Source organism: Manis javanica, chromosome 7 (genome assembly GCF_040802235.1).
Source record: "Manis javanica isolate MJ-LG chromosome 7, MJ_LKY, whole genome shotgun sequence".
NCBI lineage: Eukaryota > Metazoa > Chordata > Mammalia > Pholidota > Manidae > Manis > Manis javanica.
Genome location: NC_133162.1, coordinates 24,409,877 through 24,429,477, shown reverse-complemented (window position 1 = coordinate 24,429,477; position 19,601 = coordinate 24,409,877). Strand labels below are relative to the sequence as shown.

Genomic DNA, 19,601 nt, shown 5'->3' with positions numbered 1-19,601 from the left:
ACCAAGGAAGAGATCCATAATGTCACATTTACCTGAAATTGCTGTCATCTGATGACTGCCAACATGCAAGGTGATCCCTGTTACCCTCGTTAACTTACTCAATTTTATGCCACAGTGATTAGCAAGAGTTACACCAGAATCCAGGACTCTGGACCCCCAGGCCAAGGGATGTTTTTCTGCACAGTGTATAAAACGGGCTGACTGAGACCAGAAGAGAGACAGGCCTTTCTGCTTAGATCAGAGGCTTCTTGAGGAAGATGCCCCAGGTACACTCCATTCAGGGTGGAGGGTTTGGGGTGGGTATTTCAGAGGTTGACTCCCCTCTAGAATTGTCTCTGGACAAGGAAGACACATACCAAGTTGCAACAAAGTGACCCGACACTTTCCCCGGTCTTGAAATGTGGGGATGACATGGGGGAAGGATTAGGGGCTCAATTCACATTTTCTTTCAAAGTAAAGAGGGCCTTTGAGTGGCTGCCTTCTACAAAGCTCCCTGTTCTCAGCATGGCAGCTCTGGAGCAGAGAACCTGCAGAGCTCTAAGTGACCCTGCGATGCTGTCATGGCGTCCAGGCCAGGGCTGCTCAGGCTCCTCCCCACCTTTCAGCCTAGATCAGCATCTGGGTCATCAGCTCTTCAGAAACCAGCTCCTGGCTACTTCACACGTTACCACAGACAAGAAGGAGCAGCAGGAAGTACGATGGGGGCTGAATGCGGAGGAGCTGAATCAGCACAGAGAAGGAGGCAGAGGGAAGGCAGAGCAAAGGGAACCCCACATTTGTGTGAAGGAGGGAGGCTTGCAGCACCAGCGGCCTCTCACTCTGCAGTTCACACAGCACTTCCTGTGAATTAACTGCTGGAACTCCATCATCCCAAACCATGATTAACCCATTTGACAGATGAGGGGAGACCAGCTCTGGAGGCCACGTGACTGGGCCAGAGTTGCACAGCCCATGCGAGCGTGCAGAGCCCTCATGTTCCTGGGCTGTTTGGCCATGGGACACATGCTTTGGAGATCTCGGTCTGCGGCTCCCATCTGCCCAGCCCTCCATGGTGACTGCCTCAGTTCCCTCTCATCCTCCACCCGCTCATACTTCTTGTGGTTGGTGAAACTCGCACCCTCAGTCGCGCTCAGGTACTGCCCGTGCCATCCCCTCAGCCCGCCGCTAGGGGCCCTGATCCACCCATGCCCAGCTCAGTTCAGTTGTCACCTCTGCAAAGAGGCCTCTTTTGACCACCTGCTCTCAGATGCCCCAAGTCACATTACCTGGTCATTTTTCTTGCTCGCACTTAACACCACTACTGGAAACTGCTGGTTTGTTTGCTTTCTGACCACTCCCTACCCCCACCACTGGAAGGTGAGCCTCCTGAGCACGGAGACCTGGTCTATCTTGGTCTCAGCCATATCGCTAGTGCCTACAACTGCACCTGGAACATAGTAGGTGTTCAATAAATACCTGTTGCAGGAACGAACACAGTTCTTCCATAGGGTGTGAAAAACGCTGCTGACAGCAGACCTGAGACCAGCGCACCCAGATTACAGAGTGAGAGAATGATGTTTTGGGGTGGGGTAGTAAATAGAGCAAGAGAAGGTGTGAGGGAAGCAGCTTTTAAAAAACAGTACATGGTGCCTCTCAGGCCTGTGATATTCTCGATCTTGTGAAAATCCTGGCATTACCAGCAGACCCAATTTTTCCTTCTCTGTCAAGTAGAATGATTGCCTTTTCCTGTAGTCCCAGGTCATCAGCAAGACTCAGAAACCTCTCCCTTGGGGGCTGTAGTGCCTGCCGGTTCTGTGAGCCACTGCCTCCCTCACAGCTTCCAAGGCCCTCTGGGGAGGCTTTCTCCAGCTGGCACCTGATGGAGACACGCAGAAATGCCCACAGCTCAGAGCAAGGGCTAGCTCTCCCCAACACCATGGACCAGCTCTAGCTAAAGCCATCCCTTCCCCCTGCTTCCTTCTGCACTTGAACAAACACCGGATCTGCTGCACAGGACTCTTGGGGGCAGGGAGAGGGAGGCCCTGGAGACCGTGCTTGCAATTACCCAGCACCCTCCTGCACTGCGGCTCCCAACTGCCTCTTCATTAGGGCCAGTATGTAAGCTGCTGAGCCAGTACAAAAGAAGCAGGCATGCCCGCTGTCTAAAAATACACCCCTCTAAGCTTGTAAAGTCCCGGGGGCAGGCAGCACCTACTCTGACTATGGTTATAGGTCTACTTTTCTTCCTAAGCTATCTAGCTTCTCCATGACTCATCAACCCAGGAATAGGTAGAGCTCAGCTATTAAGGTGAAGGGGCTTCCTAGAAGCTCAGGGGCCCAGGCCTAGCCAGCACAGAGACACAGATGGTCTACGAATGAGAGGAGACCTCACACAGCCTTTGCATGTGAGTTCATCTCTCTGCTCTACTGTCTGGCTTCTGAAGTACCTCGGTCCCTGGTCGCAGTTGTTTGCTTTTTATATCAGCAGCTACACACTCTACTTCACTCTGTAATGACCATTTCCTCCCAGGGAGCCTCCTCAGACTGGCAAACTCAGAATACACAGGAAATCTACTCCACTCCCAGGATGGGCAACAGGAGATGGATTTTCCACAATAGTCTTTTAAAACAAGGCAGAAAGTTCCATGTAAACAGTAGGCTGCCCTGAAAGGCTGCTGACACCTCCACACTTGGCCCAATGTCCTAAGAAACTTTGCTCTGCCCTCCCCTCCAAAAAGCAGGAGACCCCAGAAAGCAGAGGATGCTTGTGAGATGATTCTTGCTCTTGCATTGCAAATCTTAGAAGACAGGCAGTGCCTTGCTCTGGGGTAAACAGCAGGTCTGCATACAGCCTTGGGACATAGAGACAGTGTCTCTCTCTCTCTGCAGCAAAAGGGGTGGGTTGCTTACTGCCTGTTTGTTATAAGAGATGTGAGATCCCTAAGGTCTGGGTTCCTCTCCTATAATGTAACCTATAATGCGTGTGAGGCATTCAGCCGGGCCCATGGGTCATCCCCATAGCACCCGGAGGCCATGGGAACTGATGTCCCACGCTGCTGGTTGTACTGAAATAAACTTTTGTCTCCAACCTGGTATTCTTGGGTTTTCTGCCAGCACCCACAAACCTGGAATAAGCTAACTTCATGGGCCTGCAGACAGGGTAAAACCTCGGGCCTTTCCGAGTTCTTGAATGGAGCAGTTCTGCTCCTACTGGAGTTGATGGCCCTGTCCAGTCCCTGAACTCCAGGCCTGCCCTGTGTCCAGCAAACTTAGAAGAAGCCCCAAATTATCAAAAGAAATGTAAACCAGGAAAGATGAATTACTTCAAAAAAAAAGACGAGTGCTTTGCTTTGCAAAGGGATTTATCACATGCTTCTTTTAAATAGCTAAGTATTTAGGACACTGAAAAGATGATATGATTTGTTCCCAAGAGCTGAATTTGCACAGAGGTTTTCAGGAACACGTCTTAATGTAAATCAAGGTTCGCCCCCTGTGTTTGTTGAAGGTGGGAATGCCAGGAGGTCAGGCCCAGGAATGGAGTTTCTCAGGGACTATTGTCAAACTCCTGCCTCCTTCCCGAAGACCAGCAGGCTTGTTTGCTTACGAGCATTCTCCCTTCCTTACAATAAAATGACGCTTGCTCACTTCTGCAGCCTAGTTAGATGAGTGTGCCAATACCAACTTCCTGGGGTCTGATAATGCACTGTAGTCAGATCTTACCATTGGTGGGAGTTAGGCAATGGGCACACCACTCAGTGGCTATGTGACGGCTAAAAGTGATTTGACCTCTTCTTCAACAGGGGATCGTGCCACCTGCCTTGCAGTAGGGTACTGGGGCTGGAGGGAGGAATGTAGAGTGTAGTTTTGCAACACCTTGCGGTTCTATGGTATTTCAGAATAAACAGTTTTTAAAAAGTGCTGTGACTTAGAAAATGAAATAGCCAATCTTGTTATTCATAATTACAGAAAGGCAGTGCTCTGAAAGCCTTGGGGCTATACTGTTTGTAACCATATTAAAATAATAATGAACTAAATGGTTTAACTCCAAAAAAAAAAAAATCAATTACTCAGTTTCAATGACCTCAGTCACTCAATGGAATGAGAGCCCTTTCAGGTCACCTGAGTCCCCAGCAGGTCCAGGTCACCTCCCCCGACCCCCACAGTATGCTCCTGAAGCATGAGACAGCAGGGGCAACCGGGAGGCCCACCAGGGTGCCGGGTCCTCTGGTAGGAGCTCCTAGGTGCCGAGCCTGGGCTGTGGAGGCAAGAAAGGAGGGCCGAACCTGTAGCCGCACCTGACTGTGGAAGCTACTCCTGGCCAGGGAAAGACCTGGGGCTTGGAGGGAAGGACCCCAGCTCTGCCACTCAGTGGCTAAGCGGTGGGAAATGCCTTCTCACTAAGATGGGATAATGCCACCTTTCTCAGCCCCAGGGCCCAGAAAGCAGGTTCCAGCCCTAGTGAAAACAGTTGCCCTACAGACCTTTACACAGTATTTGACTGATGAAATGTCAGACCACAGTCTGGGAACAGTACCGGCTCCCCCTCACTGCCCTGTAGGTCCTGCTCCCAGCCTCCCACCCACACCCAGCAGCACTGCTGAACACACCATCTCCTCCTGGGATGGAGCCTCTGCCCCTGGCCATAGAAAACCTGGGCCCTCACCACTCTTCAAACCCACAGGCTGACCCTGAACTCAGGCCATGCACCACATATAAGCCTGTTGTATAGGTCCTAAGATTTAAGGCTCATGTGCAGGATTTTTTTTCGCCAGGATTAGACTGACAGATGAGTGAGCCTATAACCACACGAGCCATGGATTCCCTCTCTTCTCCCTATCTCTCTGCTTCCTCTGTCACTTCCATGAGCCAGTCACACTCCCATGAGCCCCCAGCCATGAGCCTGTGGCTAAGTGGGTCAAAGCAAAGCAGCCGGCCAAATGCTCCCAATGCATCCCGCAGTCCCCACACCTGGGCAGCTGAGCTGCACACCACATCCCACATCCCCGAGGCTAAAACTGACAACCTCCTGGGGACAATGGGTGCTCTCCGCTTTCTCCCCTCGGGTGCGCCTTGCTCTCAAATTCCAGGCGGGGAAAGAGGCTGGCAGAGCTGCCCCGGAGGCTGGCTGCTACCTCACCCTGAGGTTGCAAGAGTGAAGGCAGCTGATTACCTTGGTGTATTCAAACTGAGTATCTGCTGGGTTACTGCTGCCAGGCTGGGCCTGGGGGGAAGCGGCAGGGGACTGTCGCTGCCCTCAGCAAAGGCAGGACGTGGAAACAGAGACTCAAGCTGGTGTGGGTAAAGTAACAGATGCTGCAGGTGCCTTGCCCACAGTCCCCTTAGCAGCTGATGCTCCCACCCCTCACCGCTGCTAGGGGCTCATGGTTGCCTTTCTCTGGAGGCATGCCCTCGGCTCTCCTTGCTGCACACCCTCTGGGGGACGGGGAAGCCCACAGACAATGGATGGCTGATACTGGGAGTATAAACGCTGTCCTAAGACAGTGCCGGTGGGCGGGGGCACCCACCTTCAGCTTCCCCTGCCCTCACCAGCTTCCCTCACTGCCTTAGGGCGGCCACCTGGGAGCAGCCCTCGAAAGGCACTGCACCGCAGGCTCTGCTTACAGGGAGCCTGACCCAAAGAGGCTGCGGTCATCACTGCCCCTCCCTGACGCCCTCACCTCCCGCGGCTGCCCTCTGCCTGGGGGCCGTGGGCTGGGTCCGAGCCCCTGTGCCCACCTGGCTCTTCCTAGCTTGGCTCTGATTGTGTTGGGTCGTTGCTCTTCGATCTTTTCCTTTCTTGTCCAAGTTAGGGAGTGGTTTGGGCACGAAAGGGGTTGAGACAGTTTCTGGTGGGCAGGAGGAGGGCCAGACAGGCCCTGGGAGCCCCAGGATGGGGTTCCAAATGGCCAGCAACATCTGATCTGAAGTCCTAGAGAAGCAGTGGAGAGAACCCACTGCGGGGTGGCGGGGGGGCAAGATAGGCAGCAGAGCCGGGGAAAAGGGTGGGGTGGGGCAGGGACCTCACTCCTCTTCACCACGTCACCCTATGCACAGGTCACATTTATATGGAGGCTGGAAGGGGCCCTGTGCTTGCTTTTTCCCAGGAGTTGGGGGGGCATGATGGCAGGTGACTTTCTTTATTAATAGCTGCCATCTATTGAGCACTTGCCATGCGACAGGCACTACGCAAGGCGCTTTCCAGGAATCCCTTTAATCCTTGTCACAATCCTGTAAGAGGAAACTGAAGTTCAGAGAGGCCCTCAGTCCTGCAGCAGCTACTCAGTTATCCTCTCCTGGACAGCAGCCGCTGATGGGGAGGGGAGCCCTGGCCCAGAAGTCAGAGGTTAAGAGTTGGCTAGTGTTGACTATACCTCCTGGCTTTGTGGCCTGTGCAAATCCATTATGCAACCGTGGCCTCAATTTCCTTGTCAGTAAAATGGGCATAATAACCCCACTGAGAGGATTGAATGCAATTTTATATATACATGAGTGTTCTGTGTAAAATGCCAGGCATGTCAGGAATTGGTAATAATAAGAGCTAAGATTTATTTAGGACCTACTAGAAGCCAGCTACAGGTCTAAGCAGCTGAAATGCATTGGCTCATTTTATCCTTACAAGGAAGCAGATACTATTATCATCCCTGTTTTCCAGATGAGGAAACTGAGGCATAAAGAAGTTAATATTTGTGATAACCAACAGAGCCAGGGCTTCTGGGGGGAAGCCAAGCAGCCCGATTCCTCAGACACTAGACTATGGTAACAGTGGAACATAAGCCTTGCATTTTGCCCCACCCTCCAACCCCTCATCCTCTGAGGTCAGCTCAGGGCCCCTCTCTCAGGAGGCCTTCACAGCCTTCCTCGGCCCACAGTGAACTCCACCAGTCCCACAGTGGTAGAGAGGGTCACTTCCTGCCTTAACTGGTCCTCTGATTAGGGAGTAGGTCTTGTCTCTCTCACTAGCTCGAGGGTTCCTCAGATGAAAGGAAAGACTCCAGGTCTCCCCTTGATTCACCAGGCCACCCAGACACTTATTCTTGGGCCTGGCACAGGCTGAGCCTCATAAATGCCCGCCAACTGAATGAAGGTGGGGTGCGCTTTCCCTGGAGCACTGGCCATGAGGAAAAGCCTGCCCTTGAGTAAAGGGCAGCCTTCATGCCACCAGGCCAGGGCCACCCTGGCAGCAGGGCATTGCACTGGCTCAATGTTGGCTCTGAGACACTTGTGTCCCTGGTGTCCCAGCTCACAGGTCCTTGGTGGGCAGAGCACATGAACTGTACTACAGCAACATCTAGGGTCATACAAACCTGGTATTGGACATTTCAGATTCCCTCGAGATTCAGTGCAAAGCTAGTCAGGGCACAAAAGTCCCCCACATTAATTCCTATGCCGGGGATGGAGAAGCAGTCCTCTGCCTCCTAGGAAGGACCCGGGGGTAAGATTCTCTATGCCTCACCAAGCGATTCTGGTCTTGTCCAAACTGTAGGATGGATTTCTTCCTGGTGGCTAAATTAACGCTCTCCAACTTTAACATAAGACTCAGAGGACAGACAGCAATGCATGCTCTGGTCTTGCACTGCCTTTGTGGATGGGGGTATGTGTGGAGCACCTTTCTAAGAGAAACTGCTCTCTGGGGGAGGTGTCCCAAGTATGTTTTGAAGTTAACAAGTAGGACTGACAGACATCATGCCCAGGAGTGATGAGACGCATGCCCTACTTCCTGCAAAGGTACCACTGATGGCCACTGTTCAGGGCCCAGCAGTAACCGGGAGGCAGGAGGAAGCACACAGTGAAGGAAGCTACCCTGGGAATCTGCCCAGCCCACTGGCACTGGGGAATGGCAGAGTATCCGGAAGCCAGGAGGCAGCATAGGCCACAGGGTTCAGAGCAAAGAGCCTGGATTGGAGCAGAATCACACCTCAGCTCTACACCTTTATGAGTAGTTACTTACCATCTCTAAGCCCCAACATTTTCATCCCTCCAGACAGGGGAACAGGATTCAGAAATTAAAATACATATCTCAGCATGGAGATTTTTATTCAATAACAAATATAAAAGCACTTTGTTAAGCTATGAATCCTTACACCAATTACGACATCATTGTAATAGCTGTTCCTAATACACCTGAGAAATTTTCTTCTAAATTACACAACATAATCAATTGCCTTAAACATGTTCCAAAATGTTGTAGTGGTTAATGGCCTTTATAGCCAGATAGAGCCAGGTTCAAGGCTTGGCTCTGCCAACTTACAAGCCATGTTATGCAATGTGTCAGAGCCTCAGCCAGATAATGGTGCCAGGAGGATCCTAGATTGGACATGGGGAGTGTGTTCAAGTTAAGGGTCTCTATGATTACAGTGGGAATCAGAGGAAAGAATTCAGCCTGCTAGTCTTCATCCTTTCATAGGAGAACCAGATCTCTCTGTGCTTTTTGTAAAAAGGAAACCAAAGTCCCAGAGCCTAAGAAACTCCTTAGAGGTTACATGGCCCAGGGAGAGCACAGGTGGCCCTGGAATGGTGGGATAAGCCTCTGTGATGGCAGTGGCCTTCAAAACCAGGGGCTTCCTGTACCCTGGGGAGTTGTTAATATACAGATTCCTAGGCCCACCCTGCCCAGAGTTTGTGGCACAGTAGCCAGCCTTTTCTTGGTCTAAGGAATGGCCCTCCCCAGGTTGCCCCTATGCCCTCAGTGGGGCCATTCAAAGCTTACCTGGGAGGAAGGGGATGATTCTCTGCTTGGGGTCTTTCTGGCCACCTTCAATGGGAAACTTATCCAAAAGCTGCATCTGAGAAGACAGACAGAGGAACAGGATTTAGAAGCCTGGACCGGCTTTCAGAGTCCCTTCTCCGCTCCACTCTCCTGCTCCAAGGCCCCACCGTCCTCACACGGAGGAGCAGTGCCTCAAATCCCTCATTTCACAGACGATTAACAAACCACATGGGGCATGAAGGGAGAGGGTCAGAGCTCTGTGCACATCAAAGGGGGGTGTCTGAACAATCTTAAGGGGGTGTAGGGGAAGGTGTCTGGAGATGCCCTCTAGTGATGCTGGGCTAGGGAACAGCAGGCTTTCAGGCCAGGCTCCAACTGGGGTTTCTAGAGGCTTCTTAGGGCCCAGTTTCTCTCATACATCATCTCTGGGTGAGCCCCTCAGTCATCCACCAGTTCAAACCCTCCTGGGCTAGGACAGGGGAAAGGCCCCACCTGATACTTCAGACAGACCACCCACCTTCCAGAACCACTCTGTGGAAACAAACCCAGATGTTATTTTAATTGCAAAACCAAATCCAGCCCATTGCCCCCACTACTGAAGACCCCCTCCTCTGTTTCCTACCTTCCCACCCTGAGATCGCTGCTGTTTTTCCAGGGACCGACCCACCGGAAGAGTTTCCAGGGTTCTGGAGGAACAACTGTTTTTTTTCTTCTGCTATTCTGGGCTGAAATTCTGTATAAACTGGAAAAACACACAGGAGACAGGATGGACAAGGCCACGGCCCCCGTGTGGTTCATGTCCCTTCCGAGGCTCAGGCGGGAAATGGAGCTGGGTGGAGTAGGCAGGATCGAGCCCTGCTGCCCCAGCTGTGTGACGCTGGGCAAGGCTGGACGCTTTCTCAGTTGGCCTCAGGCACCTCATTGGTAAAATGAGGAAGATCAAACACATGATATCTGAAACCCAATCCTTCCTTCAGATACTTACTGGGCACCTACTTAGAGCACTGGGTACTAAGAAAAGGGCAATAAGGAAAAGAGACACACTTCCTGCCCTCCATTCTGGAGGAGAAAAACAAACAGTAAACAGGTAAAGATGTACTATGTTGGGGAGGTAAGTGCTATGAAGAAAAATGAAGTAGGACAATAAGGTGCTGGAGCAGATTAGGGTTGTATTTTATACAGAGTGGTTGAGGAAGACCTTATGAATCAGCTGGTAATTCCACAGAGGCCACAGGAGGTAAGGCAGCAAGTCACACTGCGAGGGGAGAATGTTCCAGCAGGGAGGTGCAAAGAGACTGAAAGGGCCAGTGCGGCTGGAGTGGAGCAGGTGAGGGCCGAGGTATAGGCAATGAGATCTGAGAGGTGGGCCAGGTCATAGAGAGGACGGCTTACCAACGGGTAGTGAATAGGCCACAGGGTGGAAGGAGGGAGACCAGTTAGGCATCTAGTGCTGGTGGCTCAGACCGAAGTGCTGGTGCTGGAGGTGGAGAGTGGTGGTCCTGTGCTAGATTCTACGTGTGTGTGCACATATGAACATTCCCACCCACCCACCCAGCTCTAACACATGATTTAGGGTTCTCTCTCCCACAGTCATTATCCAACATACACAAGCTATTTAGGTCCTGCATGTGGAGGGAAGGTCACCGTGGGATTCCATTCAAAACAAGACAGAGACTGCACCATTAGTAATTTTCACTTCCCTGAACACAGACTGAAATTTAACAAAAGCTGGCTCATGAGTTTTTAAACCCCTGTGTTGTAAATCTATCTCTCAAACATTTAATAATCGTCTGCTACATGTAAATACAGCCACTGGGCTGCAACACTATCAACTTGTACTTGGATTTTTAAAAATTTTCAAATAAATTCTATGCAGAGCAGAACTCCTTTTTTCTTCTTTTCTCATTTTCCTCATCATATTCTATTTTGTATATGTTATTACTGCATTATATAAGAATGCATGCTCACTGAGAGAAAAAAACAGAAATTACAGAGGCAGTGGTGATCAAAAAGAGAACAAGAGTCACTCATAATCCCTCCCCCTGAAAAAGCAACATTACTATTTTGGGATATAGATCCTTTCCAGACATTCTTCCGTGCATGTAAACAAATTAAGTTCATCAATACTCTTACACTGTATAATGAATATCTTCCCATGTCAATGAATACTTCCACATTGCATTCTTGTGACATAGATTTCAATGTTTGGATGGGTCATAGTTTTTTTACATATTCCCTTACTGTTGGATATTTATGTTGTTTCTGACTTTTCACTATCATATGTAATACTTAGTGAACATCCTTGTCCATATATTTATGTATACTTGATACTTTTTCTATTTTTATTTCATTTTATTGAAATCTATGCATATTTATACCTGCCTTAAATCTTTTCTGGAAGAAATTTGAGAATAAATACCTAGTGTATGTGCCTAGGGACTTGGAGCAATGGCTCCATAGAATTTCTGAGGAAGAGTACAGAGATGTCTGAGGAGTCAGGCAGGCCCAGCAACATGCGCTGGCGTGGAATGATGTGACCTCATCACACCACTTTCCTCCTGAAAGAAGGGGGCCAGCTGTGCCCAACAAGCTGAGATACTTAACCTAAATTGGGGCTCAAAGGATTCAGGATACAGAAACTTTAAATTTTCTATTAGCTCTAAAACATATTTCTTCTTGGACTCCTAAATACTTTTCTGACCTAAGATTCTGAGATCCTACTAACAACCCATTGGGAACATGGTACCAAGGGGAGTGGGTAGGGGCAGGCAGGATTCATATGCGTTCATTCTTTTCCTCCAAAAACCTCTTTTGTGTGCCTTCTAGATGCCAGGCCCTCTGTTAAGTGCTAGAAATAAGTTAAATCACAGTCTTTTATGCCAAGGAGCTCATGACCTAGATCTAGATAGAGCAGGGCTTCACAGCCTTCAACACACATGCAAAGGACCTGCCAGCATGTTAAATGCAGGTTCTGATTCAGCATGTCTGGGCAAGTCCCAAGATCCTGCATTTCTATAGAGCTCACAGGTGATGCTGGAACCACTGGTCCACAGACCACACTTGGGACAAAGCTCTAGAGCTATGCTGCCCTATGTAGCAGTCACAAGTCACATATAGTGGTTGAGCACTTGAAACGTGGCCCATCCATAGTGAGATGTTTCGTAAGTGTAAAATGCACAAGGTTTCAAAGATGGTACCAAAAAAAAAAGAATGTGAAATATCTCATTCAAAATTTTTGTATTGATTGCATGTTGAAATGATAACATTTTGGATATGTCAGGTTAAATAAAAATACTTTCAAAATAATTTAAGCTGTTTTCTTTTATGATTTTAAGGGGCTACTGGAAAAATTTTAATTACATGTGTGCTTCTTATCATATTAAAAGAGGCAAGGCCACCTAATGTTCCTGGGGACCATGAGAGATCAAGGGAAACCTCAGAACTGGTTTGTCCGTTCCTCTGACGGAGGGCTTACCAGTCCTGGGTTAGGTGTTGGGGACACAGCAGGAGAATCACAGAGACAGAGAGGGACAATAATGATAATGATATGTATGGCTTTTCTTAAAGTTCTCATCTTTTGTGGCCTGAAATATACTCCCCACTTCCCCTCCTTCTTGATGGGCTTATCAAGTGGCGTCTACTCTGGGAAGCCTTCTTTGACCATCCAGCCCAAGGTCACACCACCTTTCTTTGAACTCCAGCAGCACTTTGGGTTGGTATTCTATAACTTCAGTAGTGCGCACTCTTGTGACCTTTTTTAAATTAAGGTATCATTGATATACAATCTTCTGAAGGTTTCACAAGTGCAACATTGAGGTTTACTACATACACCCATATTATTGAGTCTTCCCCACCCCATTGCAGTCACTGTCCATCAGTGTAGTAAGAAGCTATAGAGTCACTACGTGTCTTCTCTGTGCCTTCCCCGTGCCCCCCCCATACATTATGTGTGCTGATCATAATGCCCCTTAATCCCCTTTTCCCTCCCCATCCACACCCCTCACCCCCTTTCCCTTTGGTAACCACGAATCCCTTCTTGAGTCTTTAAGTCTGTTGCTGTTTTGTTTCTTTGGTGTTACTTTGTTGTTATACTCCACAAATGAGTGAAATCATTTGGTACTTGTCTTTCTCCACCTGGCTTATTTTACTCAGCATAATACACTCCAGCTCCATCCATGTTGTTGCAAATGGTAGAATGTGTTTTCTTCTTATGGCTGGATAACATTCCATTGTGTATATGTACCACCTCTTCTTTATCCATTCATCTATTGATGGACACGTGGGTTGCTTCTATGTCTTGGCTATTGTAAATAGTGCTGCAATAAACATAGGGGTGCATGTGTATTTGAATCTGGGATCTTGTTTTCTTCAGGTAAATTCCTAGGAGTGGAATTCCTGGGTCAAATGGTATTTCTATTTTTAGTTTTTTGAGGAACCTCCACATTGCTTTCCACAATGGTTGAACTAATTTACATTTCCACCAACAGTGTAAGAGCGTCCCCCTTTCTCTACATCCTCACCAGCATTTGTTGCTGCTTGTCTTTTGGATGTTGGCCATCCTAACTGGCATCAGGTGATATCTCATTGTGGTTTAATTTGCATTTCCTTGATGATTAGCAATGTGGAGCATCTTTTCATGTGCCTGTTGGCCATCTGAATTTCTTCTTTGGAGAAGTGTCTGTTCAGATCCTCCACCCATTTTTTAATCAGGTTATTTGCTTTTTGGGTGTTGAGGAGTGTGAGTTCTTTATATATTTTGGATGTTAACCCTTTGTCAGATATGTCATTTATGAATATATTCTCCCATGCTGTAGGATGTCTTTTTTTTTTTTTTTAGGATGTCTTTTTTTCTATTGATGGTGTCCTTTGTGGTACAGGAACTTTTTAGTTTGATGTAGTCCCATGAGTTCATTTTTGCTTTTGTTTCCCTTGCTGGAGGAGATGTATTCAGGAAAAAGTTACTCATGTTTATTTATATTTAAGAGATTTTTGCCTATATTTTCTTCTAAGAGTTTTATGGTTTCATGACTTACATTCAGGTCTTTGACCCATTTCGAGTTTACTTTTTTTTTTCATTTTTCAACTTTTATTGGAACTGGGGAACTACACTGCATTTCTCATAAAATATTTTTTTTCTTTCTTTTTTTTTTTTGAGAGGGCATCTCTCATATTTATTGGTCAAATGGTTGTTAACAGTTAACAACAATAAAATTCTGTACAGGGGACTCAATGCACAATCATTAATCCACCCCAAGCCTAATTCTCATCAGTCTCCAATCTTCTGAAGCACAACGAACAAGTTCGTACATGGTGAACAAATTCTTACATAGTGAGTAAGTTCTTACATGGTGAACAGTACAAGGGCAGTCATCACAGAAACTTTCAGTTTTGATCATGCATTATGAACTATAAACAATCAGGTCAGATATGAATATTCGTTTGATTTTTATAGTTGATTTATATGTGAATCCCACATTTCTCCCTTATTATTATTATTATTATTATTATTTTTAATAAAATGCTGAAGTGGTAGGTAGATGCAAGATAAAGGTAGAAAACATAGTTTAGTGTTGTAAGAGAGCAAATGTAGATGATCAGGTGTGTGCCTGTAGACTAAGTATTAATCCAGGCTAGACAAGGGCAACAAAACACCCACGGATGCAGAAGATTTCTCTCAAAACAGGGGGGGTGAGGTTCTAAGCCTCATCTCTGTTGATCCCCAATTTCTCACCTGATGGCCCCCCTGCGACTGTGCCTGTCTTAGGTTGTTCCTCCCTTGAGGAATCTTACCCGTCTCTGGCTAACCAGTCATCTTCCGGGGCCATACAGGGAGATGTAAAGTTGGTAAGTGAGAGAGAAGCCATATTATTTGAAAAGGTTAGCTTTTTACTTCTTTGCAGATTTATGCCCTGTGGGTTTTATGCCCAGTATTTATCTTGAGGTATCTTTACCACTTGGAAGAATTATGATACTCAGTAAATTCGATATGAGGCACGAATTCTATTTAAGGGAAGAAGAAAAGCTAAAGAAGTAGCAGACGGAAGAAAACATGGGAAGATTGGTTATTTCTTTGACATATCTTCTTGTAGAGTAACTTAAGCATGTATAGGTTTTAAACTACTAACTAAATTGTGCACACACATTAACATAATAGGAATACAGTTACATAACCAAAGCAGACCTACAATTACCAGCCATCTCCAGTGAAACCAAGAAAACCAGTTAGGCACCCCAAGTATTAGTGAAAACTTATCTATGATATGATGGATATTGTCTAACTGAATTTGAATAGTTTGAGAAAAATCAGACAATTTAAAATAACACATTCCTGGGAACTGTTCACATCCCATATGTTCTTTTAACAGTAGATAGTCTGTAGTCCCAAGATTTTGGAGCGCTGCAACTTGCACTTCTCCTAATTCTTGGTTGAGTTCCAAACGAGTTTACTTTTGTATATGGAATTAGACAATAATCCTGTTTTATTCTCTTGCATGTAGCTGGCCAGTTTTGCCAACCAGTTGTTGAAAAGGCTGTCATTTTCCCATTGCATATCCATGGCTCCTTTATCATATATTAATTGGCCATATATGGGTGGGTTTATATCTGGGCTCTCTATTCCTATTCCATTGATCTATGGGTCTGTTCTTGTGCCAGTACCAAATTGTCTTGATTACTGTGGCTTTGTAAGAGAGCTTGAAATTGGGGAGTGTAATCCAGTCTTGTCTTGTGACTTTTGTACCAGTTCATCTCAATGCCCCAGGCTATTCTAAACCAAGATGGTTCTCAAAGTGTAGTTTGAAGTGTGCACCTACCAGAATCATCTGGGGATGGGGGAAGGTTTGTTACAAATGCAGTTCCCTAGGCCCCATCTGGAAGTTTGGAAAGCTTTGTTCTGTTGCTAGAGACAGATAAGTTCCGGAGTGATGCAGAATCATCCATCATATGTGAGGACATATGAACAGGATCCTGTGCAAGCTGAAGGAAGAGGTCAGGGAAGGCTTCCTGTAGGAGGTGAAGCCAGTTCTGTCTGGTCCCATTCCCTGGCCTTCCCTGGCCTGGAGAAGTCTAAATTCCCTCAATGGGATGACATGCCTAGAAGGCAGGGCCTATCTGCTGGCTCTGCAGATTTGAGTTTTCTCTGCTGAGGCCTGTTGGAGGATGCTTTGCAGCTGGCCTCTCTTCTGCCTCCTTCTCCTTCTGTCATAGATTTTCTTCTTCCAGCTTATTCAGGGTCCCCCTGAGGCCAAGACCCATCCTCTGAGAGTACTGGGTCAACAGGGCCTCTCCAGAGCTGTGAGAACCCAGCTGGCCTGTCCCCCTCCACCCCTAGCCTGCAGGTGCTGAGCCCAGTCATGTCTGTCACCTCACTCACCACCATTGCCAAGCCAGGAGAGCCTTGGTGTCTGCCCTCCCCACCCTCCCCAAGGCCCACCAGTCACAGGAAAAGGAAGCACCGTAACCAGCTGCCAGTGACATTTTCTCTGCCCACAGGTCACCTTTCAAAGAAAGCAAAACCCTTGGCTCAGACTCCAGAGCAAGCCAAATAAAGGAGGCCCAGCTGAGTTTACTCAGTGTGGGGGGGCTTGCAAAGCCGCATGGCTCAGCGTCTGGGCCCATGCATAGTACAGCAGAGAGGTGGGTGGTGGAATAAACATCTGAGGCCGTGTTTGATGGCCAGTATCATCACCCCATCCAGGAGATGGTTCTGGTGGGGGCGGGTGGGGGTGTGCGCAAAGAACCTGGTTGGCGCCCAGTTTTCAGGGCTGAACTCAATAGATAAAACACTCACATGGAAGGCTGAGGGGGCTGGCTCATGAGGAGCCTGCCCTGGCCTTCCGTGAGGGGGAGGGTGCAGGCGGTGAGGAAGAAAGGCTCTGCCCAGCAGAGAGTTCTGCTGTGGCCGCCCTTTCAGGCGGGAGGTGGATTCTGCTGTCGCTCCAGCAAGGGCCTGACTCAGCTGGAAGAAAAGCAGGGCCCACTGCCAGGGTCCATCTTGGAGTAAGAGGCGTTTGGCTAATGGAGCCCTTTGCAGCCACATCAGAACTTTGCAGCGTACGGAGGACGCCAGGCTGTTTATCTAAAGGGTGGATAGTGTGAGAGACACAGGGAGCTCAGCTCCAAGAGCCGGCCGCAGCTAGAGGAGCTGATTCGGCAGCTCTTGCTGAGCAGGGCTGAGCAGCAATAAACACTGGGGAGAGGGAAGGGTGGGCCCCAAGCCCAGCTGGGGCACATCTGTAACCCAAGAGGCTGACTCCTCACCCTTCTGAGAGGGTGGAGTTTCCAGTAACTCCAGTTGTGGGGCCCCGATCCTCAAACCCTAATCTTTGTCACCGTTCCAGCTCAGGAATGTGACAAAAGGAATATTACTGTAAGAGACTGGTGGGTTCCCTGACCTGGAAAAGAGGCAAGGCCACCCAGTACACTTGGGAACCACGAGAGATCAAGGGAAACCTCAGAACTAGTTTGTCCGTTCCTCTGACGGAGGGCTTACCAGTCCCTGGGTTAGATGTTGGGGACACAGTAGGAGAACCACAGAGACAGAGAGGGACAATAATGATACGTGTGGCTTTTCTTAAAGTTCTCATCTTTTGTGGCCTGATATGTACTCCCCACTTCCCTTCCTTCTTGATAGGCTTATCAAGTGGCATCTACTCTGGGAAGCCTTCTTTGACCATCCAGCCCAAGGTCACACCACCTTTCTTTGAACTCCAACAGTACTCCTGTTGGTATTCACAATTTCAGTCCTGCACAGTCTTGAAATTTTTGTACCAGTTCATCTCATTGCCCAAGAGAAGGCACCTCTTGAAATGGTCTTTGTGCCCTTGTAGTAAATCAGTTCACGATAAATGTATGGGTTTATTCTTGGACTCAGTTCTATTCCTTTGACCTTCATGCTATCCTTTTATCTGTACCATACCATCTTGATTACCATAGCTTTGTATTAAGTTTTTTATTTTAACTGAATTTATTTTTAGAGCAGTTTTAGGTTCACAGCAAAATAGGAAAGTACAAAGAGTTCTCATATACCCCTGATCCCACACCCTCTGGATCTCCATCAACATCAAAATCCCAGACCAGAGAGGTACATTTGTTATAACTGATGAGCCTGCATTACTATCACCCAAAGTCCATAGTTCACTCTAAGGTTCCCTCTTGGTGTTGTACAATCTATGGGTTTAGACATTTGTATAATAACATAAATCCATCCTTATCATATCATAAAGAATAGCTTTAATGCCTTAGAGTACCCCATCCATCTATGCATCCCCTCAATCCACCTATGCATCCCCTTTCCTCTAACCCCTGGAAATCACTGATTTTTTTTATGTCTCCATAGTTTCTCTTTTCCAAGACTGTCAGAGTTGGGATCATACAGTATGTAGCCTTTTCAGATTGTCTTCTTTTACTTCTTTCACAATATGCATATAAGGTTCCTCCATGTCCTTTAACAGTTTGATAGCTCTTTTTTTAAAGCACTGAATAATTTCCCATTGTCTGGATTACTACAGTTTATTTATCTACTTGCCTATTGAAGGACATCTTTGTTGTTTCCAAATTTTAGTTTATGAAAAAAGCTGGTATAAACATCTGTGCACAAGTTTTACATGGACATGTGTTTTCAACACATTTGGGCAAATACCAAGGAGGGTGATTCCTGAATTGTATAGTAAGAGTAGGTTTAGTTCTGTAAAAAATTGCCAAACTCTCTTTCAAAGGGGTTATGCCATTTTGTATTCTGATCAGCAACAAATGAGAGCTTCTGTGGCTCCACATCCTTGCAAGTATTTGGTGTTGTCAGTGTTTTGAGTTCCACCATTCTAACAGGCATTTAGTGGCATCTCGTTGTTTTAATTTGTGATTTTTCTAATGACGTATGATGTTGAGCACCTTTGCGATGGCAAAGATGCTTCTTTGTCATCTCTAGATATTCTTTGGTCAGGTGCCTTTTCTATCTTTGCCTATTTACTAATCAGGTTGTTCGTTTTCTTACTGCTGAGTTTTAAGAGTTCTTTGTATATTTTGCATAACAGTTATTTATCAGATACAACTTTTGCAAATATTTTCTCCCTGTCTATGGCTTGTCTTGTCATTCTCTTGATGTAGTAAGTTTGGAAATCAGGAAGTGTGGGTCCTCCAACTTCGTTTTTCTTTTTCAGAATTGTTCTGGCTTGGCAATTTCTGCAAAGCAGCCAGCTGAGATTGGTAGGGATGCATCGAATCTGTAGATGAATTTATGGAGTTGTCATCTTAACAATACTGTCTTCCGACCCACCATCATGGGATGTCTTTCCATTTATTTACTAACACTTCTGTTTTAAAATCTATATTGTCGATATTAGTACAGTCACTGTAGCTCTCTTGTTTCCTAGAACCATATTGTAACTTCTTTAATGAGTTATTTCTTAATGGTTGCTCTAGGGCTTATAGTATAAATCTTACCTTACCAGAAGCTACTTTAGATTTATATTAACTTAATTCCAGTGAGATATAGAAATACTTCTATATAGCTGTATTCTTTTCTTTTTTGCATTTTTAATGTTATACACATTACATTTATATATGTTACGAGCCCAATAATTGTTATAATCACTACAGGAGCCCTAGACTGGGAGGAGAGGAAGCCCGGTGTTCGGGGCTGCACCGGCCTGGAATAGAGCCCCTGTCAAGCTGAGACTGGGGGCTGGAGGTAGGCTCAGTTGTGGCTCAAATGCCACAGACTCTAGCCATTCTTACTAAAACCTAGTAGATTTTTAAAAATAAATGTTTCCTCATTTGCTGTATAACCGTAGGACTATTTTCAGAGACTTAAATTTAAAAAAAATAACATTCACCACTTGTGGGGTCTCACCAGGAGAGTTCGCAGCACTCATCACGCAGCCATCCCAGAAGGGCTCGCCTCTCATGTTTTCTTTGC

The 19,601-nt window shown here is 47.0% G+C and overlaps 1 protein-coding gene across 6 annotated transcripts in view; it reads right to left on the bottom strand.

Moving 5' to 3' along the window:
- The window catches only part of SH3PXD2A (SH3 and PX domains 2A), a 221,233-nt gene that overhangs the window by 127,454 nt on the left and 74,178 nt on the right, over positions 1-19,601 (bottom strand). For 4 of the 6 annotated variants that reach the window (XM_037001249.2, XM_037001247.2, XM_037001248.2 and 1 more), the window contains one exon: positions 8,687-8,762. In XM_037001249.2, coding sequence (XP_036857144.2) covers positions 8,687-8,762 — 76 coding nt within the window. Of the gene's footprint in view, positions 1-8,686; positions 8,769-9,308; positions 9,328-19,601 lie in introns of those variants that run through there. The other 2 variants (XM_037001251.2, XM_073240481.1) reach the window with 2 other exon arrangements.